Consider the following 27139-nt stretch of genomic DNA (forward strand, 5'->3'; position numbering starts at 1 on the left):
AAAACTAGTCACTGAGACAGAACGTCAAAGCCTGGAGACAGACAGATGGGTATTCGGCTGCAGGTCAGGGAGGGGTGGCCCTTCTGTCACAGGAAAGGATCCCAGCTACAGAGAGCTCTCATTTATTCTGTGTTCTGTACATCATAGGCTGCTATTGTGCTGGGGCTCCTGTGTCGGTGGTAAGGGCCCCAGTCAGCGTGCTCCCGAATGGTTCTCTGTTCATCGTTGTCGGGGATGCCGTAGCTGATTAGCGTCTCGTTGGAGGCCCGGGTGATGATGATCTGCGGGATGACACTTCTCTTCTTGCTTGACCTTTGCTTTGTCTCAGGTTTGTCTAGAGGGAAGAAAACATCCATCCATTTAGTGTGTGTGTGGAAACGTCCATCTTCCACAATCAAGACAAAGCCGCTCTTAGCTCGCGGCAAAGGGAACAGAGTCAGCACCAGCAAGAAAAACAAAACAGGGCTGGAGAGATGGCTCAGAGGTTATGAGCACCACCTGCTCTTCTAAAGGTCCTGAGTTCAAATCCCAGCAACCACATGGTGACTCACAACCATCCGTAATGAGATCTGCTGTCTTCTTCTGGTGTGTCTGAAGACAGCAATAGTGTACTTACATATAATAATAAATAAATCTTAAAAAAAAAAAGAAAAGGCAAACGAGCAAACAAATGAAACAACTTTGCCTGACTCAAACAGATTCGAAGCTCAGAGGGTCAGGCTTTGAGTTACTGGGCATACTCATGCAAGGAAGAAGTAGAGAAGACTTTACATTCCATGAACTTCAGGACAGCTTCAGGGGGACAAGTGCCGGGCACTGCCTTCATTTGAGTCTTTAATACAGATAAGCTAGGATCCCACCAGTCCTGAGGCCTCTGGGTTCTTCATGTTAACAGTTCTCACACTGGTCTTTTCCCAGACTTGGGGCCATGCCATTTACTGATGTCCAACTGTACATCTTCAGGAGCAAATGAGTAGAGCTGGTTTTTAAAAGGATATTCTATTTACTTATTTTATGTATATGAGTGCTTTATCTATGCATGTACACCTGCAGGCCAAAAGAGGACATCAGATCACATTGTAGATGACTCTGAGCTGCCTTGTGGTTGCTGGGAATTGAACTCAGGACCTCTGCAAGAGCAGCCGGTGCTCTCAACCTCTGAGCCACCTCAGAGAATTTAAAAATTATAGAGAAGATTTGAAGTGTCCCCCTGAGTCGCAGTGTGAGCAGCCTCCTGTTGTCTGGCGCTGCACAGCCGGCTGATTCCAGTGCACACAATGTTAGTCAGAGCTTCGGGACCTCCTGATTTACTGAGCCAGCCACCTGCCTCTCCCATCAAGCTGGAAGAAAGTGAATCTACCGCTGAAATTAGGTTTTTTAAAATGACATTTACTTGTGAATGTGTGTGTAGGGATTCACATATGTTATGATGCAGATGTGGAGGTGAGAAGACAGCTGAGGGAGCCAGTTCTCTCACTTTGTGGGGACTGGAGACCTGACTCAGCCCCTGAGGCCTGAAAGCATGTGTCTTTTCTCTCTGAACCAAAGACCCAGTGAGAACAGTTGCTGAGTGAACCTATGTGCCAGGTGTCTTGAGCCCTAGAATAATAGGAAATGCTGGGCATGGTGGCTGGGCATGGTGGCATGCGCTGTCTAGTCCATCACTCAGGAGACAGAAGCAGGTGGATTTCTATGGTTCTGAGACCAGGCTGCTCTACATGGTTAGTTCCAGGCTAGCCAAGACTGCATAGTGAGCCCCTATCTCAAAACAACAACAAATAAAACAAAACAAAAAACCTAGGAAATAAAAGCACATACCAACATAGGTTCCCATGACTTATGTTTGAACATTATGAAACAGGCACAGAGAGGTTAAGCCACCTAAACAAAGCTTTGGGTAGCGAGGGCAACACTGGTATCCAGGCCTCTGATGCTTCATAAGAACTTCATTTTACTTAATTTCCTGAGATAGTTTCTCATATTCCCCAGTTGACCTCAAACTCAGTGCACAGCTGAGGATGACCTTGAACTTTGAACTGGTGATCATCTTTTCTGTCTTTTTTTTTTTTGGTTTTTCAAGACACGGTTTCTCTGTATAGCCTTAGCTGTCCTGGAACTCACTCTGTAGACTAGGCTGGCCTCAAACCCAGAAATCTGCCTGCTTCTGCCTCCCAAGTGCTGGAATTAATGTCTTTTCTGTCTTTTAGAGCTGGGATTACAGCCATGGGACTGCATGCATGGCTTATGTGGTACTGCGGATCCAACCCAGAGTGTCTTGTATGTTAGGCAACCAATCTACCAACTAAGCAAATTCATTTTAACCACTGCCAAATTACCCATGACTATCCCGAGCTTTTGTCCCCACCGGCAAGAACACGCTCAGGACAACCGGAATCTTCTGCGGCAAAAGCTTTATTGCTTACTTCTTCAGGAGCAAGAGGAGGAGAGAGGTGAATGGCAAAACCCCGTCCCTTTTATGGAGGATTGTCCCTTTTATGGAGGATTGTCCTCCGCCTCGGATGTGTCGCTCCCTGATTGGCTGCAGCCCATCGACTGAGTTGTCGTCACGGGGAAGGCAGAGCACATGGAGTGGAAAACTACCCCGGCACATGCGCAGATTATTTGTTTACTGCTTAGAACACAGGATGTCAGCGCCATCTTGTAATGGCGAATGTGAGGGTGGCTCCTCACATCTCCCCATTTTCTTTTATTTAAGAGCAATAGGCCACCCATTCTAATGAGAGTGGAGATAGAGGTCAAATCCCCAGTGTGCAGGTAAAGGAGCCATACACAAAACCTCCTCCCAGGCTCATCACCCGGAGGGGTCCTGGTCTGGTCCCGTGTCGTTTTTCTTGGGGGAAGGACACTTGGACACTCAACCTTCTTGAAAGATGACATGTCTCCCTAGAATAGGCTCATATATGCCGCAGAGCCCTTCTACTGCAGTGCTTAGCCGTGCAACTCTCTCGGGCTGCTGAAGCACACTCACTCTATCCCGTGCAATGAGACTAGCCTCGTGGGGTGCAAGAGCTGAGTGGCCAGCGACCTATTGCTTAAGCATAGATAACCATATATCAGGGGAAGCACCATGTTCTAGTGCTGCAAGTGCCTGGGCAATAACCACCTTGTCTCTCCTAGTTTGGGCCTTAAGCTTACAGACCAACCAGAGAAGCAACACTAATCCACAGCAAAGTGTAGCTCCAAATAATCCCACCCCCACCCATTCTTTAAAGAAGGAAAATGTTGAGGAGATAATCTTTTGGTCAGGGACAGGTCCAAGTGCGTGGAGTTGACCTGAATGATGGCAAGTCTCAATTTTCGAAGGGTCTGTTCAAATTTAGCCGTCCAATTCTGTATCTCCCAACACTGCTCTCCCTTTGTTGTTGTCACCCTGGACATCACCAAGACGAGGGACATCAGTATTCCCTTGGTCAGTCTGTTTGTTTGTTTTTTTTTTGTTTTTGTTTTTGTTTTTTTGAGACAGGGTTTCTCTGTGTAGCCCTGGCTGTCCTGGAACTCACTTTGTAGACCAGGCTGGCCTCGAACTCAGAAATCCTCCTGCCTCTGCCTCCCGAGTGCTGGGATTAAAGGCGTGCGCCACCATGCCCGGCATTCCCTTGGTCAGTCTGGATTTTTCGGGTGAGTCTTTCTGGTATCCAAAATGGGTTGTCTTCATTCTGTGGAAAAACACAAACAGCTCCCCTGGATCTTATTAAAATAGGATCCGGTCCTTTCCATTTGTTACTTAAAACATCTTTCCATTTAACCATCTCTTTGGGCCTATCTGGCTCTGAACAATGACATTCAGCCGCAGTATGGCCATGAGCATCAAGATTTAAAAAATTGAGTGTAAAGAGTGCCATAGACACAGACACTTGGTACTCGGGGTAGAGCCTCCTTGACTCCCCCTTTCTGTTTTATTAGATAGGATTTGAGGGTGCAGTGCGCACGCTCAACAATACCCTGTCCTTGAGGGTTGTATGGAAGTCCAGTCAGGTGGGTCACGTCCATCTGACGGCAGAACTGCTGGAATTTTTGAGATGTATAAGCTGGTCTATTATCAGTCTTAAGGAGTTTGGGTTTCCCCCAAGCACTCCATGTCTCAAGGCAATGTTGAATCACATATGAAGCCTTTTCTCCAGTTAAAGGAGAGGCAAACATGATGCCAGAGCATGTGTCAACGGACACATGGAGATATTGAAGTTTTCCAAAGGAAGAAACATGTGTAACATCCATTTGCAAGACCTGTAGAGGTCGAATACCACGTGGGTTTATTCCCACATGAGGAACTGGCAAGAACTCACAGCAGCTTTGACACTGAGTAACAATGTTTCAGCCATCACATGAAAATTGTTATGAAAATTTATAACCCATCTTTGCCATGATATTTTTTGCTTTAGCTGAATACCCTCTCGATGGGGCATTCTCATTGGACAAAATAAGGCCCAAATGCTGCATAATATCCCTTCCCCAGAGGTTAACCGGGAGTGGGAGCACATAAGGTATGAATTTCCCTTGCTGCCCCTCGGAGGATTCCCATGTCAAGGCAACGGAGCTTATAGTGGGACATGATTGATATCCTAGGCCCTGTAACGAATGAGATGACTCTGTGGTGGGCCATGCTTTGGGCCACCAATGTGTAGAGATTATACTTTTATCTGCTCCGGTATCAAGGATGCCTTCAAACTCTTTTCCGTTGATCTTAAGGAGGAGCTTAGGTCTATCATTCAAAGATACAACCAAATAGGCAGAATCATTTCCAGAGGAGCCCATTTTCTTTATCTCAGGTCCTGCAGATTTCTCCCTGGTATTATCGGGGAGGAGCAGCAGCTGAGCTATCCAATCTCCTTTGCTAATAGAAAAAAAGCCCTTAGGGCTTGAGCACAGGACCTGTATTTCAGGGGAATGTTGACAATCCATAACTCCAGGGTGAACTACTAAGCCCTGCAAGGTGAGTGAACCCCGGCCAAGAATAAGGCCCATGGTTCCAGGGGGCAAGGATGGTATAGGCTCCACCGGCACCGGCTGAATACTCATTTGAGGCATTAGTAGGAAGTCGGAGGCGGCACGCAGGTCCACCCTTGTGGGTCTTCCTGGGTCGCCTCTCTGACTGCTTCCTGGGTCCTGACAAACCAGTTCCCATATCTTTGAGGGCCCTGGGACCGAGGGCCCGATGGCCCGTTTTTTTGACACATCAGCTGATTGGTTATCAGGCGGGGGAAGGAGTCTGCCCTTTATATCCCTCACAGAGCGACACTGGTTGGCTCTATGATAGCCCTTGCCACACTTAGAGCAAAGAGTGAGGGTTCCCCCCCTTTTGTCTGGAGCTCTGCAATCTTTCTTAAGATGCCCAGGCTTCCCGCAGTTAAAACATGTCCTCTGATCATTTCTGCCTATGGAGCGTTTTTGGGATTGGAGGATGGCGGCCGCTAAACCTGCATTGGTGAGAGGTCCCCTGAGCTCCCGACAAACCCTGAGCCAGTCTTGTAAGCCTTTGTTCTTTCTTGGGGCTATGGCCGCTCGGCACTCCTGTGTGGCTTGCTCATAAATGAGCTGTTCTACCAGAGGCGCAGCTTGCTCCGAATCTCCAAAAATATGCTCTGCTGCCTCTGTCATTCTGGCCACAAAATCTGAGGACTCCTGTGCACCTTCAGTAATCTTGATCAAATGCCCACTTGCCTCTCCCTTCTTAGGTAGTGCTTTCCACGCCTTAACAGCGGCAGCTGAGATCTGAGCATATGCTCCCCAATGATAATTTGTCTGGTTAGCAGCGTGTTGTCCCTGACCTGTAAGTAATTCAAAAGTCCACGTTCTTTGATCCCCTTCCATGGTGGTATTGGCCCTTGCCTGTGTCTGGCAGGAGTCCTGCCACAAGGCTTTCCTCTCAAAATACATTCCCATACTGGGGGCTACAGCTTTTACTACAGTCTGCCAATCACCAGGAGTCATAGCGTGATTCGCAAGCCTTTCGACTTGTGCTATAGTGAAATTAGCACTGACTCCATAGTTACGGACTGACTAGGCAAGCTCTTTAATCTGTATATACTCTACCGGAGCGTGAACACGCCCTCCCTCGGCTCCTTCAAAAACCGGAAATGCCTGTTGTATTTTCCTTTGTTCCTCCTTTGGAATGAAGGAGTCTGTGCATTGCCTCTCTGCCCATTGCCTCCCCTGGCTAGCTCAGCCTGCTCTCTTATAGAACCAAGACTACCAGCCCAGAGATGGTCCCACTTACAAGGGGCCTTTCTCCCTTGATAATGCCTTACAGTTGTATCTCATGGAGGCATTTCCTCAACTGAAGCTCCTTTCTCTGTGATAACTCCAGCTGTGTCAAGTTGACAAACAAAACCACCCAGGGGAGGCAAGCCAACAAAGAACATCCCCCTCCATGGCCTCTGCATCAGCTCCTGCTTCCTGACCTGCTTGAGTTCCAGTCCTGACTTCCTTGGTGATGAACAGCAGTATGGAAGCGTAAGCAGAATAAACCCTTTCCTCCCCAACTTGCTTCTTGGTCATGATGTTTGTGCAGGAATAGAAACCCTGACTAAGACAGTGAGTGAGGAGGTGAGAGTGAGCCTGGGAGGAATTGGGGAAGGAGAAATCAGAATCAAAATATATTATATTAAAAATATTTTTTCCTCTGGGCAGTGGTGGCACAAGCCTTTAATCCCAGCACTCGGGAGGCAAAGGAAGGTAGATTTCTGAGTTTGAGGCCAGCCTGGTCTACAGAGCAAGTTCTAGGACAGCCAGGGCTACACAGAGAAACTCTGCCTCAAAAAGACAAAAAAAAAAAAAAAAAAAACCCAAAACACTGTGTGTGCGTGTGTGATCCTAGCACTCTAGAATCAAAGTCAGGCAGATCTCTGTGAGTTCAAGCCCAGCCTGGTCTACAGAGTGAGTTCCAGGACAGCCAGGGCTACACAGGTGTCTTAGTCAGGGTCTCTATTCCTGCACAAAGATCATGACCAAGTGTGGTCTCCCTTCCCCCACCTGCTTGAACCTGCTTGCTCAAGGGTGGCGTTTCCTGCTCATTCGTGCTGCCACGCCCACTGCTGGACCCTGTCCGCTTTGCTGCTTGGAGGCACACACGTGTTCGTCCTGCTACTGGATCCCGAGTTACTTGGCGGGAAATTGGGTTCCCTCCCCCTTCCTTTATCACTGAATGTTGGAATTAAAAAGGCGGGCTTTGAACATGAAATCGTCTTGGCCCCATTCTTTCTTCCGCCCCGTCTAGATTCCTCTCTTTTCAGCTCGAACTGCCATTCTCAGTTGAACCGTTCGTGTTGTGGACTGTGGGCAGGCCGCAACAACCAAGAAGCAAGTTGGGGAGGAAAGGCTTATTTGGCTTACACTTCCATGTTGCTGTTCATCACCAAAGAAGTCAGGACTGGAACTCAAGCAGGTCAGGAAGCAGGAGCTGATGCAGAGGCCATGGAGGGATGGTCTTTACTGGCTTGCCTCCCCTGGCTTGCTCAGCCTGCTCTCTTATAGAACCCAAGACTACCAGCCCAGAGATGGCACCACCCACAAGGGGCCTCCCCCTTGATCACTAATTGAGAAAATGCCTTACAGTTGGATCTCATGGAGGCATTTCCTCAACTGAAGCTCCTTTCTCTGTGATAACTCCAGCTGTGTCAAGTTGACACAAAATTAGCCAGTACAACAGGGAAACCCTGTCTTGAAAAACAACAACAAAACACCCCCCCCCAAATAATAAAATTTGAGCCTACGCCTATCTGCAGTTCCCATCCTTTGTTTGACCAACTCCCTTTGATGTACATAGATTATTTCTAAATTTTATATATTTTTGTGGCATTTGTTTCTCTCACCCAAGTGTGTGTGTGTGTGTGTGTGTGTGCCTGACAACAATTTAGGGAGGGTTTACTCTGTCTTATAGTTTAAGAGGGGAAACAGTCCATTATGTCCAGAAGGTATGGCCACAGAGTATGAAGCAGTCATGTATGCAGTACCAGCACGGACATGTGTGATGAGTCTCATGCAGTTAACCCTCTCTAGAAACCTCCTCACACCCAGGCCCAGAGTACTGGGTGCTTCTAGTTCCTCCCAGTTGGCAGTGTGACCCATCACAGCTTTACTGGGCAGAAGCAGAACCTCTGGATCAAACTGCATGTTTTCAAATTAACTGGAAGAAGGGGGCTTGGTGGCACACAAGCCTGTAATCTCTCTCTCGGTCAGCTGGAGTTACCTAAGAGAACCTTCCTCTATGCTAGATTGCATGCTTACCATGCTGAAAGTCCCGGATTCCGTCTCCAGCACATATCAATGTATGTTTCTGCCGGAAGACTATGAAGAGCACTGTGTGTAGCAGCTAAGGAAGCACAGGCATGGATGTCAAAGTCCAAGGTCGCCCTGTGTTATAGGAAGGTTTCAAGGTCACCCTTTGGTATATTATAGGAAGGTTTCAAGGTCGCCCTTTGGTATATTATAGGAAGGTTTTCTTTTTTCTGTGAGTTTTTTTTTGTTTTTCAGAAGGCAGTTTCTCTGTATAGCCTTGGCTTTCCTGGGACTCACTCTGTAGACCAGGCTGGCCTCTGACTCAGCAATCTGCCTGCCTCTGCCTCCCAAGTGCTGGGATTAAAACTGTCCATCTTAATATAAGAAATTTGAGCCGGGTGGTGGTGGCAGCAGCTCATGCCTTTAAGAACGGGTCATTTGAGCTGGGCGTGGTGGCGCACGCCTTTAATCCCAGCACTCGGGAGGCAGAGGCAGGCAGATTTCTGAGTTCGAGGCCAGCCTGGTCTACAAAGTGAGTTCCAGGACAGCCAGAGCTACACAGAGAAACCCTGTCTCGAAAAAAACAACAAACAAACAAACAAACAAAAATGAACGGGTCATTTGGTGCCCAAAGGGGTCTCAGACACACAAGTTGAGAACGACTGGTTTGGACACATGTGCTGGGTGTGGCAAAGGCAAGCAGATCCCTGAACCCTCTCACTCTGTAGGCCACCCTGTCTGAGAGAGGGGGCGGGAGGGTGCAGCATATACATCCCTTTTCTTTGGTCTTCTTTTCTTTGTTTTATTTTTGCTGTGTTGGGGTTGAAACTTAAGGACTTTGCATGTGCTAGGAAGTATTCTACCACTGAGTTATAACCTAACCACTAGGGCTATCTATCTATCTATCTATCTATCATCTATCCATTTATCTATGTCTGTCTGTCTGTCTAGTTGTGGAGACAAAAGTCTTAACCATGTAGTGAGCTGTCTAGAACTCAAGATTCTCTTGTCTTAGCCTCCTGAATGCTGGAAATACAGACATAATAGCTGACTTAGGGTTCTTCATACACAATGCCCGAACTACTTATTTAATTTTTGAGACAGGGTCTTGCTGTGTGGCCTAGAACCTGTTTCCATCTTCCTGTCTCAAGCACCATGCCTGCATGTTCTCACGTTGCCTCTCTAGTGTTGGGCACGCATCTCAGAGCCTTGGGAATGCTGGGTACACATCTTACTTTTGAGTCACAAAAGCCATTCTGCAGAACAAATGACTTCAAAGTTGGTGGCTTTTATCAGTGTCCATACTTAAAGTCTCTCAGTCTTGGTGCCCCAGGAACTCAGGCAGAGATTGGCTAGTCTTCTACTCAGGGCCTGAGGCTACTTCCTCATGGACAGTTCAGATGAGGGTCAGGATCTTCTGGCTTTAGCATCGAGAGTGCTGGAATTACTGGTGGGCACCATCACCCATCCTGTCTGCCTGTAACATTTTAGAAACGTCCTAAGTTCTATTTTGTTGCACCTGTGTCGTGGCGGGGCCCACACATGCCATGCTGCAGGTGTAGACTACAGAGGACTTTTTATTGTTTTCTTCCTTCTTCTATATGGGGTCCAGGGACTGATCCCAGGTGGTCAGGCTTGGCACATGGACCCCTCCTCCCCACCTCTGCCTGTGTCTTTCTAAAGCCCTCTATGGTTAGGTTGGGTATACCCAGATAACCTCTGTTCTGATTGGGTTAAAGCTGACTAAAACCTAGCCACAGCAACCGCACCTCTTCCTTTGAAGTAGTTCTACCCTACTCAAGGAGAGATCACATAAGGTTATTCAACAGAGGACAGGGATTGGGAGATTGTACCACACTGTCAAACCACCTTCAAGGATAGGTACTTCTAGCCTGGTGGTGGTGGTGCATGCCTTTAATCCCAGCACTCAGGAGGCAGAGGCAGATGACAGCCTGGTCTACAGAGCAAGTTTTAGACAGGCATGACTACATATAGAAATCCTGTCTCAAACAAAACGAGGGAGAGAAAGAGAGAGGGAGATAATCCCAGCACTTGGGAGGCAGGCGGATTTCTGAGTTCGAGGCCAGCCTGGTCTACAAAGTGAGTTCCAGGACAGCCAAGGCTACACAGAGAAACCCTGTCTCGAAAAAACCAAAAAACAAAACAAAACAAAAAAACCAAAAAAAAAAAAAAAAGAGAGAGAGGGGGAGAGGGGGAGAAGGGGAGGGGGAGAGAGGGAGAGGGGGAGGGGGAGAAAGGGAGGGGGAGAGGGGGAGAGGGAGAGAAGGAGAGAGAAAGGGGGAGAGGGAGAGAAGGAGAGGGGGAGAGGGGGAGAGAAGGAGAGAGGGAGAGGGGAGAGAGAGAGAGGGAGAGGGGTAGGGGGAGGGGAGAGAGGGAGTTCTACAATGATCCAGAATACTTGCTCATACCTGCTCTGATATTGAGAGGTTTCTCTGGCCTCTCAGACATGTCGCTTTTACCTTGGTTTTGAGACAGCCTCCTTCTTGTGGCCTGGGGTGCTGGGCTGCTTGGGATATGGGTCAGCCTTGAGAATGCTGGGATTACAGGCGGGAGCCACGGAACTGTAAATGATTTTTCACTGCTTTGAGGGTTTGTTTGTTTGTTTTTAGTTTTATAGTGTTTATAGTTTTCGGAGAGATTTGTTGTTATTGTTGTTGTTGTTGTTGTGTGTGTGCATTTTGTTTTGTCTCTATAGTCATTGCTGGCCTGGAAGAGATTTCTCCTGCCTCTGCCCCATAACTGCAGAGACTGCAGGTGCTGTATCTCCATAAAGTGTGGTCGTAGCCTGCAGTGTCCCTTAGTGATGCTCCTCACTGAGAAATAAAATTCAATTATCTGAGCTATGGCGCTCCTTCTTCCACCTCTCAAGTGCTGGGATTACAAGCAAGCTGCACCAGGAACGCTTCCGACAGCGCTGGTGATGGAACCCGAGGCACACAGTCTACCCACTGTGCTCCATGCTCAACCTCCACACATTCTTTTCTTTTCTGACACAAGTCCTCACAGTGTGGCTCTGGCTGGCCTGGAACTCCCCATTTACACAGGCTGACCTCCAGCTCACCAGCGATCCTTCTGCCTCCTGAGTGCTGGGACTGAAGGTGCACCGCCAAGCACCGCCAACCCCACCTTCATTCACTGTAATGCTGTGTGTGGCTATTGTCTTCAGAAGCCAGAAAGGGCATGGGATGCCCTGGAACTGAAAGGACAGATAGTTACAAGAGGCCATGTGAGTGCTGCGATTTGAACTCAGGACCTCTGGAAGAGCAGCCTGTGCTCTTAACCGCTGAGTCATCTCCCAGTCTCCTCGCAAGCACCTTTTCTATTCACTCTTACTCTTGTGGAGACAATCTGTGTATGGCCAAGAGGCTACAGGCAGATCTTTAACGTATCAATTCTCCACGCAGAACTTTACAGCCCTGACCCTTGCTGCTGGTGTTTTGTGTCAGCGTTATTGTACACTTACCACACACACATGCCCACGTGTGCGTGCACACATACACACACACACACACATACACAACCACTCCACTTATTCTCCCTGTCTTCTATAATTGGTCTGCTTTTCTTAAACTGGAATAGGATAATTAAAACTATAACATTTTATATCTTTAAACTTTTTTTATTTTAAAAAAATACTCATAAATTCAAACAGTTGCAAAAGCAGCAAGAAGTGACCCCCCTGTTCCCTTTACACGGTTTCCCCAGTGGTAGCATTTTACATTAGTACAGTGTCAATCCAGGAAACTGACATTGTCCCCGTGAGTGTGGGGCATGTGCCCATCTATGTTCAGGGAGCAGCCCCACCTGCATAGCACGCAGGCCTCTTCCGCCAGAGACCCCTTCCTGACGCCCCCTTTTGCACATACCTCTTTTCCCTGTCCCTTTAACCCTAACACCTGGCACGCAGGTCTGTTCCTCACCTCTCTAATTTGTCACTTGGAGAACATTCCTAAGGGGGCCACACAGGGCCTGAGGTGTTGGGGGTTGCTGTTCTCTATGCAGGGTCCGGTTGCTTTTGTTTTTCATCGTGGTAGAGACAGAACCCAGGGCCTTCAGCGTGCTAGGCAACCGCTCTGCCACGGAGCTACACTGCAGTCTACACCGCAGTCCATGGTCAGTTCTTCATTATTATCATCTACTATCCAAACTGACTGTGAAGATGGCCCAGCCTAGGTCTACACTCTTTGCTTCATTTATAAAAATTGCCTTTCTCTTATTTTAATTTTAAAGTATATGTGTGTGTCAGATTATGAATTTGTGCATGAATGCACTGTCCACAGAGGCCACACACAAGATGGTATCTGATCTCTTGGAACTGAAATTAAAGGTGGTTGTGAGCTACCCAATATGGGTGCTCAGAGCTGAACGCAGGTCCTCTGGAAATGCAGCATAAGCCCTTAACCACTGAGCCATCTCTCCAACTCCTTCTATGTCTATGTGCTGAAGGAATCGGATCATGTGGGGCACAGAACATTCAACATTGTAGAGTAGGCTGACTATAAATCTGTGGTGTCCTAATCTCTTTGTATATATTTGTGGAATTTTCAATGTAAAAATACCTAAACATATAGATACAGTATGTATAAAATAACATACCCCATCTACAAGCTGGCATGATACCTTTTTTAAAAAACAAAACAGGGCTTTAGGATGTAGTTCAATCTGCTTGCGTGACCCTCCGGCCTTGGCCTTCTGAGTTTGGGAAATCACAGGAGTGCTCTGGAAGTGACAGGCAAATTTCCACTCTCTGTCACCATTTACCCCTTGATCTGAATATGACTACTGTGTTACACCTGACTCCAAATGCTTGCAGCTTAGAATAACCTGTCTGTCGTTGGTATGGGTCAGAGACTCAGGACAGGCTTGTCTAGGCAGTGTCACTTGAGGTCCCGTGCTTGGCACAGTTGGATTATTTCTAGGCTGTGTCCTCTGGAGACTTATCTGGGCTACAAGTGCTGTTGATAGCAACAGGCTGCGAAGCCTCAAAGGCCAGAGCCTACAGTCACCCAATGTTCACTCAAAGATCCAGCCCAAGGTTCCCAACTATGGTGCAACCCAGAGCCTCAGAGGTGGACAACCATGGGTTAGTTTGTGGGGTGTGTTTGTGTGTGTGTGTGTGTATCATGTGCATATGTATGCATGCATGTATGTATGTATGTATGTATGTATGTATATCATGTGCATATCTGGTATCCACAGAGGTCAGAAGATGGCCCTGATTCCCCTGGAACTGGAATTACAAATGCCTGGGAGCCACCAAATGGATCCTGAGAACGTTAGCCAGGTTCTCTGTCAGAGTAGCAAGTGTTCTTAATGCTGAGTCAGCTCTCCCAGGCATCACGTAGCCCGGGCTGGACTTGAACACGCCATGTAATGACAGCTTCCCCTGAACTCACACTCCTCCTGCCTCAGGTGTTAAGATTCCAGGCTTGTGCTACCATGTCTGCCTTATGGGGCGCTGGTGAAGGAACCCACACCTTTATGCTTTGTGTATGGTAGACACTCTCCCTAGGGCTTTGAAAACACAAGGTCTCACAATGTTGCCCAAGTTGGGCTCACATGATCCTCCTGCCTCAGTCTCTTGAGTAGCTGGCACTATAACTCCATACCCAGCCTGTGAAGTTTTAGAATCCTTTCCAAATGGACTTGGCAGCTCATGTGCTGTGAGCCCAGCACCTGGGGAGTTGTAGTAAAGGGACTGTGAGTTCAAGGCCTTCCTAGAAAGGAGGTCATGGGCTGGAGAGATGGCTCAGTGGTTAAGAGCTCCGACTGCTCTTCCAAAGGTCCCGAGTTCAAATCCCAGCAACCACATGGTGGCTCACAACCATCCGTAATGAGATCTGACTCCCTCTTCTGGTGTGTCTAAAGACAGCTACAGTGTACTTACATATAATAATAAATAAATAAATCTTTAAAAAAAAAAAAAAAAAGAAAGGAGGTCATAATGTACATGGGCATTTACACCTGACTTCCTCTGACCTCATGCTCTGAGGCTCCCTCCAGGGTCACATGTGTCAGTGGCTTTGTTCTTGTGACTGCTGAGCCTGCTCTGTCATCTTTTCTTGACACCAGACTCACTTGGTTTTCTCTTCATGTCCACCTGCTTTTCCTCCAGACGTTGACGCTGTGTGACAGGTGTCACCGGTGGCCTTCAAATGGGGAGTTCCTCGCTGGCAAAGGCCTTGTCTACCCTGATGCCTTACAGCACCTCCAACACTTCACAAACTTGTAGAGCTGGAGCCATCTTAGAGAGGCTGGGCAGACGAAGCCTACCTCAGAAAGGCTTCCTTGCCAATAGCAAGCAAAGTCCCACATCTCGTAAGGGTCAGCATGGTTTGTGTGCCAGGGAGGCTGCAGCCTTCCAGATCCCTTGGCACTGTGAAGGAAGACATTCCTGAGGTTGAAGGCGACACAATGGAGCACAGAGTCCTTGATGCCGATGCCAGGCATGGTGGTGGTCGCCATCTCTGACCCATCTTTGGTGAGACATCAAACCACAAGGTGACAAAATCTTGTTTAGTTGGCTTTTCTGACTAAAAGCGCCCTGAGCGACAGATATCACATCACAAGCTTCCCTAGGTCTGCAGCCTCTGTGTAGCCTTCTAGCCTCGGATGAGGGGCCCCTAAGCTTCAAGGGCAGACCTCTTTCCCAGTCCCAGCACCTGGATTTCAAACTGCCTCCCCCAAGTCCCACGGGTGCCTCAACCTCTTTCTCATCTGAGAGGAGGGTCTACGCTTTCTACCTCCAATCCTTCTCAACTGTCCTCGGCAACTGTGCCTCTGGCTTCCACCAGATTACCGCAGTGAGCCTGGGGTAGGTCCTCCCAGGGCTCTGCTTTTCCTAATGCCTTCCTTGTTTTAAACCCGCAACAACAGTTCTATTTCTGACAATGGCGGGGGGGGGGGTGTCACAGTGTCGGAAGGCTCTGTACGTTTCCTTCTGCGTGGCCATACCAAGCTACTATAAAAGGAAGAAACAGGCCAAACGTCTGCCTCAGGGAAAAGTGGAATCCGCAGCAGTTTCTGCTGTCTGCCAAATGCTGGATGTGAAAAGAAACACTTTTGTCCCACTCACGGTCCTTTCTACCTTGAGACGCCCTCCCATCTTTGTGGCCAGGCTGAGGGACACCAAGCCCTCTCCGCTCGGGAGTCAGTCACACAGCAGCCTGGCCAATCACCCGAGGAGAATTCTGCTCCAAGCTGTTACATGTTGAAGGGATCACTGTGGGACCAGAGAGCACCCTATAACCCTCTTTGGGGAACACTGTATGGATCGCTCAAGTTTCCTCTCGATTTCTTTTTTCCTTCTGAAACAGGGTCTCCAGATATGCAAGATGCCCTTGAAATCCCTGTTATAGCCTAGCCTGGAGCCAAGGGCAGTGCTCTCGCTCACCTTCCCTGCACCGAGAACCCTGAAATATTTACCTCCCGGGTCATCATCCTTAGAAAGGGGACCCTTCCCTGCTGCCTTGCCGCGGCCGGTCTCCTCTGGATCTCCCTACCTTCAGACGAAGACGACGGCCTTGAGTGCTTGGATGTCGCGAACAGCAGGCTTTCGGCAGGCTGCGACTCCTTGTCAGACTGCTTGGCCTCCTTCTCCATTCCTTTCTCCTTAGACTTTGTAACTAAAGTGGTAGTGCTCTTCTCCTCCTCTGAAACACACGGACGGACAAGCCGTTAGACCTACAGCCCGCGGACGCCCGCACGGAGGGCGGGCCTCGCCGCCAGGCGGCGCCCTTTACCTTTCTTCTCTCTGGGTTTGCTTTTCGACTGGCCCATTAGGTGACCCCGCCGCTCCAGCCGGGCGGCCTCGGGGCCGGTTAACCCGACCGACTCACAAAACCCACACTCCGCGCTGGGCGCTCGTTACCATGGCAACCGCGTGCCGCGCGAGCCGTGCCTGAGCCCCGCCCAAGCCCCGCCCAAGCCCCGCCCCCGGAGCTATCTTCTCGCGACAGCCGGCCGCGCGACCGGAAGCGGTGGCGACCCCGGAAGTCCTCGCGGAGACTGCGGGTCCGTAACATCGCGTCCCCTGCGCCGCCCCGAGGGCTGTGCTAGCCCGACCGGCCATGGACGGTAAGGGGCTGTCATCCACTTCGGGGTCGGAGCGGGAGTCTGCGGACGTCTCGCCTCAGCCCCATAACCCAGCCGGACCCGCCCCGGGCTTCAGCCCCAGACTCTATCCCCCGGGCCTGGGACCCATAGTCTCCACCCAGTATTCGGACCGGGACCCGCCCCCCCAGCTCACTGGGCTCGAGACCCCCGACTAGGACCTGCCCTCCGGCCTGCAGCCCGGGTAGCCACCAGGACCCGACCGGGTGCCTGAACCCTGACATCCTAGCTGAAACCCTCTCCTGGGCCTCGATCGCACAACCCAGCAGAAGCCAGCTCCCGATTCCTGACTCCAGACCCCAGACAGCTCTCACCCCTGGGTCTTCTTCCTTACCCACATCTCCCCAGGCCTGCACCCCACGCCCGGGATCCAAACCCTGAATCTTGTCCAAATGACCCCACCCCTACACCCGACCCCCGATCCAGGTCCTTCCACTAGCCACTCTCCCTGTTTTGTTTTGTTTCTGTTTGGGGACCCCGGAGTGTGGTCAGAAGGCACCAGAAAAGTACCCAGAGAAATAGTATTAAGATACAAAGGAGTTCAAGTACCAAACAGTAGGATTTTGGGTTCCCTCCTAGTAGGAGGGACCGGTTAACCTTAGGTTAGCAGGTTGGGAGGGAACCACCTGTAGCAGTATGAGTCACGAGTCACTTTGACCTGCCTCGGCTCCAACCTCTAGACTCCCAAAGAACTCATAATAGGTTTTATGGGCTAGTTTTTTGTTTGTATGAGACTGCCTCTCTGTGTAGCCTTGGCTGGCCTAGAACTTACTGTATACATCAAGCTGCCCTTGAACTCAGAGATCTGCCTACTTCTGCCTCCCCACTGCTGGGATTAAAGGTCTGTGCCACCGCCTAGGGCTGTAATGGAGGTTTTGTTTTGTTTTTAAACTGCTTTCTGAAATGTAGAAAGCCAAAGTACTGTGTCATTGCTGTGGAAGACATACTTAAGAATCCTAGACTGTCCCTTGGGAAGAAGATGGACCCTTGTCTGGCATTACAGTTCACTCTGCAGCGCACAACAGGGTTCTCCCGATTTTCAGAGTCCAGTCCCTCTAGAGTCCCTCTAGAGTCTACATGAAAGTACAGGCTAAAATGGGGGCCATTTGGCCAGTGTCCTAAAGCTAGTGAAATGGCTGGACCATACCTAGGTGACACTGTTCCTCCAGTCTCTGTGTCATGGTCAGCCTACACTGAGTGGTGAGAGATGCACAGAGGTGATTGCAGCCCGGCAGGTCTCTGCCAGGCCCTGTCTGCATCCACAGACCCTCAGTGCCCTGAGTCTGGACTGCTAGGGTAAGGCTTTAGGAATCAAGTATGACAGCACTCTGCAGATTCAGAAACAGAGCCAGTTACCGGGGCGGTGTGCGGTGGCTCCAACTGTAATGCCGGCCCTCCGGAGGTAGACAGAAGGGTCAAGAGGTCAAAGTGACCCCAGCCTCGGATAAGTAAGAAATTGAATTTGCCTGTCCCAGGTTTTTGGGTTTTTTTTTTGTTTGTTTGTTTTTGTTTTTCAAGACAGGGTTTCTCTGTGTAGCCCTGGCTGTCCTGGAACTCATTCTGTAGACCAGGCTGGCCTCGAACTCAGAAATCCGCCTGCCTCTGCCTCCCGGGTGCTGGGATTTAAGGCATGCGCCACCACCGCCTGTTCTGTCCCAAGTTTTTGAATGAGTAGCTAGTTTGGTTGGTTCCTATTTTGGCTTAGTACAGGTGGGGATAGTGTGTGCTGGAGCCTGGTGCTGTGGCTTAGAAATCCCAGCTGTCATGGAGTAGCCTCTTCCGTGACCTCAGGCTTACCCCCAACACTAATTCCATCTATTTGCCTTTGGGAAGATAAAGGAAAGGCTATGCCAAACCAACCGTGAAGTATTAACGGTTAAGTTTGGTACTGAAGATAAAGAACGCCATGTGTTTTGTAAAGTTGAATAAATTGTAAGCCACCATCTCCACTCTGACCATGGCCAAAAGCTGCATACGTCACCCTGTCTGTCCTTAAAGTAGCCCTTTGAGATTGTCCTGTGTTCCTGACAAAGTTAGTGAGGATCCCTGTTGGTTTGGAGGCCTGTGTCTAACATGGCTCTATCTTCTGACTGCACTGTAGGACAGACAGACTTCCTGTCTGGTGTGAGCCAGCCCCTGGCATCTGCAAGGATCCCCTGAGTCTGCTACCTTGTCAGATGCGTTGCTGGTTACGTCTCTTTAAGTGCTCTAAGCTGTGTCCTCTGTCTTTGCAGATACCCTGTTCCAGTTGAAGGTTTGTACAAAATCACCCTTCCCCAGTCCTGTCCCGGGACCCAGCAAATGACGATGAGAGTCACAGCGGCAACCAGTGGTGCTTGGAACCCAGACCCCAAAGTCCCAGGGACGTTATTGTAATTGAATGGCAGCCACACAGCGCTCACTCAGACGGCTGACCAAACACAGGCTCATTCTTCGTTTTTGGCTAAGTAGAAGCAGATCATTCTGATTTGTTCATGAGGACGAGTGTGTTATTTCTAAGAAACACAACTGGGCGAGACATGCATGCTTTGATGTTTTACTAAGCATTTAAAACCACAGATTGAATTTTAAAAACTTGAAGGAGAGTTTTATGGGCGCCTGAAAGTGCTTCCTCCTGGGAAGTGTCTGCCCCCGCCTGCTCACCATGGCTTGCTTCTGCCTCTTTGCTCCCATGCCTCACACGTGACAGAGTTAACTTTCTCTGGCTTCTTCCTCCCTGGCTCTGAGGGTCTGGGCAGGAGTGAGGTAACAAGCAGCTGAACATGGCTCTGGTATCACCTGGACCATCAGGTGGTGGCATGTGGCTCTGGTGTCACCTCGGCCACCAGGTGGTGGCATGTGGGCTGATGAAGGGCAGTGTGTGAGCCTTGCTCGCTGGTGGCCAGGATCTGGTCTCCAGCCCTTGAATTCCATTGCCAGAAGGGTCCTGGGCATGTTGACATTTCCTCTTGTGGCAGAGTGAGGAAGCTGTGTATGCAGAGTTCTCCACAGGGAGTTATACGAGTTTATGTCACTGCCTGAGTAGCCTGAAGGAGGCTATGTGTGCTCTCTGTGAGCTGCCAGTCCCCACAAGCAGGGACAGGCTTGGTGAGCATTAATTGTCTTGCCAGCCTTCTACTCTGGGGGAGGGTATGGGTTAGGGTGTTACTAGAGATGATGGACACTTTAGGAAACCTGTTGCAGCCTCCCCTCGCACACAGGGCCTAGGTCCTGGGTGGGGCTTTAGGGGGATTCGTCCCTGGGCTGTTGCAGTTTCTAACAGCCCACAGTGTCTGACTGGACTTAAGCTTTGAGGCTTTGTGCCTTAGCACAGGGTTGAGCCAAGGACAGGCAGAGAAGAGGTCCTGGGCTAAAGGGTGAACTTCACCTGAGCATCTCAGGATGTTATGGCTTCTGTTTAGTTCACAGCGAAGCAGCTGGAGAAACTGGCCAAGAAGGCCGAGAAGGACTCCAAGGCTGAGCAGGCCAAAGTGAAGAAGGTGCGTAACTCCTCTGGCCCGGGTTCCTTTCTCCCCATCCCCTGTCTTTTATTTTATTTTACTTCATTTCATTATTGAGATTGAGTGCTGTAGTCGAGGTTGACCTGGAACTGTACTGTGTAGCCCAGGCTAACCTAACCTCCGATGTGACTCATCCTGCATCGGCTTCAGCTTTGGTAAACTGTAGGCAGGAGCCACCATCCCCTGCTGTCTCCCTCCGGGGTGCTCTGCATCTTCTCTTTGCACGAGACTCTTCCTTCCAGCGCGCTGTGATTTAATCTCACTGATTCCAGAGTGTCAGTGTGTTTGCTTTTGTACTTGAGAGCGAGCCTGAAGGAGGAGTAACCGTCCTCCTCTGCCTCCCCACCCAAGCCCACGGTGACGTCCACGGTGACGTCCAGAGCAGCCCAGGTGCATGGCTTTCATGCCACCTCCTCCCTCCCTTCCAGCATCCTGAACTGGCAAGGCATGGCCTCCAGGCTGTCCCTGCTCCAGTGACATCAGCTGGCTTTCCCTCCTTCAGGGCTGCAGCCTAGGGTGTCATGGTCGGGCAGAGGTGGGAAGGCATCCTAAAGATACACAGAGCAGACCTTCAGCCAGATGTTGCCCAGCTCTTTCCTGTTGTTTCAAGGCTCAGTAGCTCCAAGGCTGTGGCTGCTGGTGATCACGCGCTGCTCAGGCCTCTCGGGTGAAGCTCTGCGCCTTCCCCCACTGTGGTTCCTTTGGCCTTTGTCACCTGTCTGCTGTGCAGATGTGGCTCTGGAGGAACAGCAGACTGGACCCCCTGGGCTGCTCTATGGCACCCATCCCTGTCTGGATGCCCGTCCTCTGGACTGTGGCACTATACTTCACAGAGCTCGCCTGTTCCTCAGGGCTATTCCTAGGGAAACTAGAGAGGCACGCAAGCTGCTCACAGAGTTCCTCCATCAATATTTCCCTCTGAATCATAGGCCCTTCAGCAGAAAAATGTGGAGTGTGCCCGGGTGTATGCTGAAAATGCCATCCGCAAGAAGAATGAAGGTGTAAACTGGCTCCGGATGGCCTCCCGTGTGGACGCAGTGGCCTCCAAGGTGCAGACAGCTGTGACCATGAAGGGGGTAAGTGCCAAACCATGGGGCCGTGTGACCAGCGTTTGTTGTAGGGTTTAGTGGCAGGACCTGGTGCCTTTCTAGAGTAGGGGGAAGCTGGACCAGCAGCGCGGGACACGGGGAGGCCTCAGGACAGCCTGGGACTCCTAGTGTCATTCTACAAGAGGCTGGGAGTTAGAGCTCTTGGTTCCACAGCAGAGCTTCCCTTCAAACTGGAGAGACCCGAGGACTCCTGTGTCATCAGTTGTGTTCAAGTAGCTGAGCTGAGGCCCTGGTGGCCTGTCCCTGGTCTGCAGTCCTCATTCGCCTGTTAACTCTGTTTTTATCCCTAATCCTCTTCTATCCCAGGTGACCAAGAATATGGCCCAGGTGACCAAGGCTCTGGACAAGGCCCTGAGCGCCATGGACCTTCAGAAGGTGTCTGCAGTGATGGACAGGTTTGAGCAGCAGGTGCAGAACCTGGATGTGCACACATCGGTAGGTGGCCGTGGTGGCCGTGGTGCTATGCTGGACAGGGTGTCAGGGTGGCTGTGCGGAGCTGGACACGGGACACCAGCTTTTCTGGGGAGGCCCACATGATAGCAAGCACGCAGAAACTCAGCACGCTCCAGGAACTGGTTGCCCTTGGAGGTGGGACTGGCAGATATGGGGCAGGAAGGGCCAAGGGAGCCAGGAAAGGCTTCCTAGAGTTCCCTTTGAGGAGACAGAGAGTAGGAACCACAGTGGAGTTGGGGAGATGGCTCAGCGGGTGAAGTGCTTCCTGCACAAACCCAAGGGCACCCACATAAAGGCTGAGTATGTGGCAGCCTTAGTGCTGGGGACCAAAGACTGGAGAGCCCCAGGGCTTTACTGACCAGTCTGGCTGAAATGTAGGCACTGGCTTTAGTGACAGGCTTGTAGATTGCAGCGTCCAGAGGATACTCAGTCTTAGCCTCTGGACTTCACACGAGCACGTGTGTACCGCACATGTCCACAGCAGACACAAAACAATCGCAGTGGGCTTCATGCGCCATGGAGGGTTCCGCAGCCATACTGCCCAGAGTGAATGTCTCCTCAGGTAATGGAGGATTCTGTGAGCTCTGCCACCACGCTGACCACACCTCAGGAGCAGGTCGACAGCCTCATTGTCCAGATAGCTGAGGAAAACGGCCTGGAGGTCCTAGACCAGCTCAGCCAGCTGCCAGAGGGAGCGTCTGCTGTGGGCGAGAGCTCTGTGCGCAGCCAGGAGGACCAGCTGTCCCGGAGGTAGGGTGCTGTCTGAGGGGCCGTGTACTTGCTCTAGTGTTCTGTGCTGACCCTGAGGACATTGTGGGATGGAGCACAGTCTTGTAAAGACCATCCCACTTGATGGACTGTTGGGAAGGGCAGAGGGAAACCCGTGTTGGACTGCACAGCTCCCCCTTCCATCAGAATGCGGTGGGTAACCCCCTGTAGCCAGCAGCTCACCACAGAAGGAAGTTCTATGCTCTTCCTAAGAATGTCACAGTACGTGACTCTTTCTGGCATCTTGTCACCCATTGTCCCAGGACAGCTTTGAGAACCTGAGTCTAAGTGGGTCCTCACTTCTGGGTTCAGGTCTAGCTCTGCACACAGTGCCCTCTGCTTGCTGCCTTTCTTACCACAGTTTCTTGTGTTGGTTTCCAGGTTGGCTGCCCTGAGGAATTAGCATGTCCGTGGCAGGTGCTGCCTCCCTTGCCCTGTGATGTTCTGGAGGCTTCTGCCCAACTGCGCTCCACTTTCTCCAACCCTTCGTAGCTGCCTGGGCTCTTTTCCAACCTGTCAGGCTGGCGCCTTAGAACTGAGCCTTAGGTTGGGCAGCGGGTCTCTGTCCTGGTACTGAATTTGCACAAGTGTGTGGTGACATATATGCGTGTGGGCCACAGCTGGAGGATGGCAAGCTTTCTGTTGTCCTCTGCCTATGTGGAGTTGACAGGGTTTGGCCTGCAGATGTGTGTGGACTTGAGCCCAGTACTTTGGGGCCTTCAGATTCCAGTGACTGCACACCCACTCTGTGCTGTGGCCAGTGAGGGTCAGAACCATCCCTCCTTTGCCAGGTAACTCTTGGGAGTCTCTCCCCCTTCTTCTGCAGACAGGAAATCCCAGTGTGTGACAGCCCTTAAGGTTCCTGTGGACTTTGTGTACCAAGGTGTCCAGTGCCACCAACACTGACCTGGGGCCTTTACAAATGGTTGCTCTCCTCCATCTTCCCAGGGCTGCGGTCCTGGTGTCTACTGCCGGCCGGCTGAGTCTGCGTGGGCTTTCTGTCCCTCAGCTCCCTTTCCCAGCCCACAGGAACAGAAGTACCATCCACTTTCAAGTCCAGCTCCTTCCTAAGAGATTCTTCCACCTTAATCTGCAGCTGCCTCTGGAAGAACTTTGGGCTGCTGGGGCTGAACTGTCTGCCTGATGCTGACAGACTCCTAGTGTCAGCTCCCAGGCCGCCTTAGAGCTGCTCATTCCTGAATGACTGGCTCCCCTGCCCTTTTAGACAAAGGCTGCTGCTTTCTGCCGTCTCCAAGGGAGAGCCTGGCTGGCTAACAGAGGGAGCCTGAGTCAGTCACCTTTGGCTGGTGGCAGCAAGCTCTCCCCCCCTCCGCAGTGAGGAAGCTGGCAGCGAGCAGGTAGACCTGGAAACTGCACGGCTGCTGATTGGTCTTCTATCTCCTGAAGTTTACTCATGTTCTTAAAACTCCTGGTGATTTTGTTCTTTTGCCAACGTAGAAAGCACAGTGGACGGGTTGTGTTTGTCCCAGCCCTCTCTATAGGCTGAGCAGTGTAGCGGTGCCCACAGGATTACACACAAGTTTGGAGGCTACCTGTGTTTGGTTTCTTCTGTTCTGCACTTTGGAGTCCCTGGGTATTCCACATTACAAGTTGATGTTATAGGTGGGGGCTGGAATTGTTGCCCTGGATGTGGGGACCAAGGTACAATCTAACCATGGCCCCCACAAGGCTTCCTGAAATCAACTTCTATGTTAGGTGTTGAGAGTAGCTGCAGTCTCGGGATAACTTGTGAGTTCCCTGGGTCCTGGAGGGTGCAGGGTTTGTGGAACAGTAGTAGGGATGGGGGAGCTGGGCTGGGTTCATCAGAATGGGCGTGTCTGCCTTCACAGTGCTGTCGTAAGTAAATAAAGGGATTGGTGAAGAACGTCTCAGACTTTGCTTTGGTGTCCTGGGCAGGGTTGTGAGCTGTGGGCTGCACCCCATGTGGATGATCCAGTGTCTCACTTCAGGGTGGAGTCAGAACTGGGGAGGGGTAGTGTCCCTGGAGGCCTTGTTTCCAGGAGGAAAGGGGAGGCAAGGATGAGCAATGATTCTCAGACTATACAAATGGTGGAATCAGAGTCGGGCGTGGTGGAGCACGCCTTTAATCCCAGTACTTGGGAGGCAGAGGCAGGTGGATTTCTGAGTTGGAGGCCAGCCTGGTCTACAAAGTGAGTTCCAGGACAGCCAGGGCTACACAGAGAAACCCTGTCTCGAAAAAACCAATAAAAAAGTATTGATGCAAAAATTCTTCCCAATTTAAGATGCTTCTTTTTTGCTCCTGGGCCCTTCAGCCCACCCTCTTGATTTCAGCACATCCTACTTCCCAGCTTCCCCTGCACTGCAGGAGTCAGGGTTCTCTTGGCTTCTCTGCCATCAACCTGGCCATTGATGATTTATTTGAGAGGGGAACAGTGCTGAGACAATAGGCTTTGGTGCGTGCACACACGACTCCTTTGGCAAAGTGCTTGCTGAACAAACAGGAAGACGTGAGTTTGAATCTCAAGAACTCATGTTAAAAAGCCAGGCCTGGAGTAACCCTGGTATTTAGAAAGCCAGAGACAGGCAGATCCCTGGAGTTCACAGGCTAGTAGGCTACTTAACGTCTGAATCAGAGACCTCATCTCAAAAGGTGGAGGGGTGGCTCACAGGTTTAGAGCACTGACTGCTCTTCCAGAGGTCCTGAGTTCAATACCTGCCACTACATGGTGGCTCACAACCATCTGTAACTGTAGTCCCATGTCATCTGATGTCCTCTTCTGGTATACATGCAGGAAGAACACCCTCCTGTGTACATTAAGTTCATAAGTTAAAAAGATCTAAAGATGAAATGATTGAAACACAGCTGTCAACCCCTGAGCTATAAACATGTACACATTCACACCAGCAAAACTGCCTACCTGTCACACCTCGTGCTTCCAAGAAAGATGACTAGCTCACAAGATGCTTGACTGTACCCCTCTGATCATATTAGGACCGTGTATTAGCACTGTAAGAGCCAGCCTAGCCACCCTCTTCCTTCCTTGTACCTTTTTTGTTATTGTTTTTGAGACAGGGTTTCTTTATGTAGCCCTGGCTATCCTGGAATTCACTTTTTAGACCAGGCTGGCCTCGAACTCAGAGATCCACCTGCTTGCCTCCTGGGTGCTAGGATTAAAAGTGTGCACCACCACCGCCACTTCTGATGGCGCACGCCGGTAGGATTTGCTGAAGGAGGCAGAGGCAGGAGGACCATGAGTTCATAGCCAGCCTGTGCTGCACATTTTGGGCTGGAGAGATGGCTCAGCAGGTAAGAACACTGACTGCTCTTCCAGAGGTCCTGAGTTCAATTCCCAGCAACCACATGGTAGCTCACAACCATCTGTAATGAGATCTGATGCCCTCTTTTGGTGTGTCTGAAGACAGAGACAGCTACTTACATAAAATAAATACATCTTAAAAGTGCGCACCACCACTGCTCGGCTTAAAGTATTTTTTAAACAGGGTCTTCATATGGACCTCTGGCTGTCCTGGAACTCACTATAGTGAGGTGAACTTGAAATCACAGAGATCGGCCTACTACTGGTATCACAGACCCAACTATTTGAAGCTTGCTTGCTTTCTTTCTTGCCTTTCTCTCTTTCTCTCTTTCTTTCTTTTCTTTCTCTCTCTCTCTCTCTCTCTCTCCCCCTTCCTTCCTTCCTTCCTTTTTTTTTTTTTTTTTTTTTTTTTTTTTTTTTTTTTGTTGAGACAAGGCCTTACTAAATAGCCATGCCTATTTAGGAAGCAGAGTTACCTGACTGGCCTCAAACTCACAGTGACCCTGATTCTGATTCCTGGGAGCTAGGATTACAGGTGTGAGCCACCTTCTCCTCTGCTTTTTTTTTTTTTTTTAGGAGCTCTCGGGGTGGAGGGAGGTGGCTCAGCAGTTAAGAGCAGTAGCTGCCCCTCCAGAAGAGCTGGATTCAATCCCCAGCAACCATCTGTAACTCCAGTTCCAGGGTACCTGACACACTCTGACCTTTGTGGACACTGGGCCCACAGACATGGTACACAGACATACATAGGCAAAATATCTGTACACAAAAATTAGTCTGCAAGGAATTTAAGAATGAGGAGATGTCACTTGTAGCCCAAGATGGCCTTGAATTCAAGGTCCTCCCACTCTGGTCTCTTGAGGGGTTCAGCTTATATGTGGGTGCCACACACACCTCGTTTATTTACTGTCCTCCAGTGTGAAAACTACCTCTCCTCTGCTTTGCTTTGTACCCAAAGTAGTTTCAGACTGACTTCCTGGGGTTTGGGGTAGGTTAGCTCAGTGGTAGAGTACAGTGGTCAGGTGTGGCCTCCCTTCCCCCAGCCTGGAACCTGCTTGCTCAAAGGTGGAGCTAAGTGCTCATTCGTCCTGTCACGCCTACCTACTGCTGGAACCTGCCTTTGCTGCCTGGAGGCACACACGTGTTCGTCCTGCTACTGGACCCTGAGTTACTTGGCGGGATATTGGGTTCCCTCCCCCTTCCTTTATAACTGAGTGTCTGGAATTAGTAAAATTGAGCCTTGATCAGAATGTTTGTTGTCTTGGCTCCATTGTTTCTTCCGCCCCGTCTAGATTCCTCTCTTTTCAGCCTGAACTGCCATTCTCAGTTGAACCGTTCGTGTTGTGGACTGTGGGCAGGCCGCAACAGTCAGGGACAAACTTACTAACTACATCCAGTTAACAGATTGTGAGTGTGTGTGTGTGTGTGTTTATAGTGTTCAAGGTAGCCTGTGTAGTTCTGGTAGGTTCATTTGCATTGTGGGCGGCTCTCCCAACACACTTGATCTTTTGGGGGAGTGTGTGAAATAACCCAGCCTTCCAAGAAGGTCTGCCTCACTTAGAACTTTGCTTGGTTTGCCTCAGATGCCTTTCAGCGGCCTCCCACATGGTCCTCACAGCTCAGAGGGCTGCCTTACTCATCTGGA

General features: G+C 50.2%; 2 protein-coding genes across 3 annotated transcripts; one reads left to right on the forward strand and one right to left on the reverse strand.

Moving 5' to 3' along the window:
* Nucleotides 1-25: 25 nt before the first annotated feature.
* Nucleotides 26-16141, reverse strand: Spata33 (spermatogenesis associated 33). Of its 2 annotated transcripts, none has more exons than XM_021170780.3 (3): nucleotides 15999-16141; nucleotides 15759-15908; nucleotides 26-334 (listed from the first exon to the last, which is right to left on the reverse strand). In XM_021170780.3, exons 1-3 carry the CDS (start codon nucleotides 16033-16035, stop codon nucleotides 123-125), a joined length of 399 nt encoding a protein of 132 aa, XP_021026439.1. In that variant the 5' UTR covers nucleotides 16036-16141; the 3' UTR covers nucleotides 26-122. The 2 variants fall into 2 exon arrangements, with proteins under 2 accessions (XP_021026439.1, XP_085699652.1); XM_085843526.1 differs by lacking the exon at nucleotides 26-334 and adding an exon at nucleotides 14198-14732.
* An 82-nt stretch (nucleotides 16142-16223) lies between these two features.
* On the forward strand, nucleotides 16224-24083 carry Chmp1a (charged multivesicular body protein 1A). Its single transcript, XM_021170676.2, has 7 exons — nucleotides 16224-16332; nucleotides 18603-18622; nucleotides 19770-19847; nucleotides 20798-20944; nucleotides 21284-21412; nucleotides 21993-22180; nucleotides 22580-24083. Exons 1-7 carry the CDS (start codon nucleotides 16326-16328, stop codon nucleotides 22599-22601), a joined length of 591 nt encoding a protein of 196 aa, XP_021026335.1. The 5' UTR covers nucleotides 16224-16325; the 3' UTR covers nucleotides 22602-24083.
* Nucleotides 24084-27139: the final 3056 nt, after the last annotated feature.

Source organism: Mus caroli, unplaced genomic scaffold, assembly GCF_978045245.1.
Source record: "Mus caroli unplaced genomic scaffold, Mus_caroli_1 scaffold_10, whole genome shotgun sequence".
In the NCBI taxonomy this organism is placed as follows: Eukaryota; Metazoa; Chordata; class Mammalia; order Rodentia; family Muridae; genus Mus; species Mus caroli.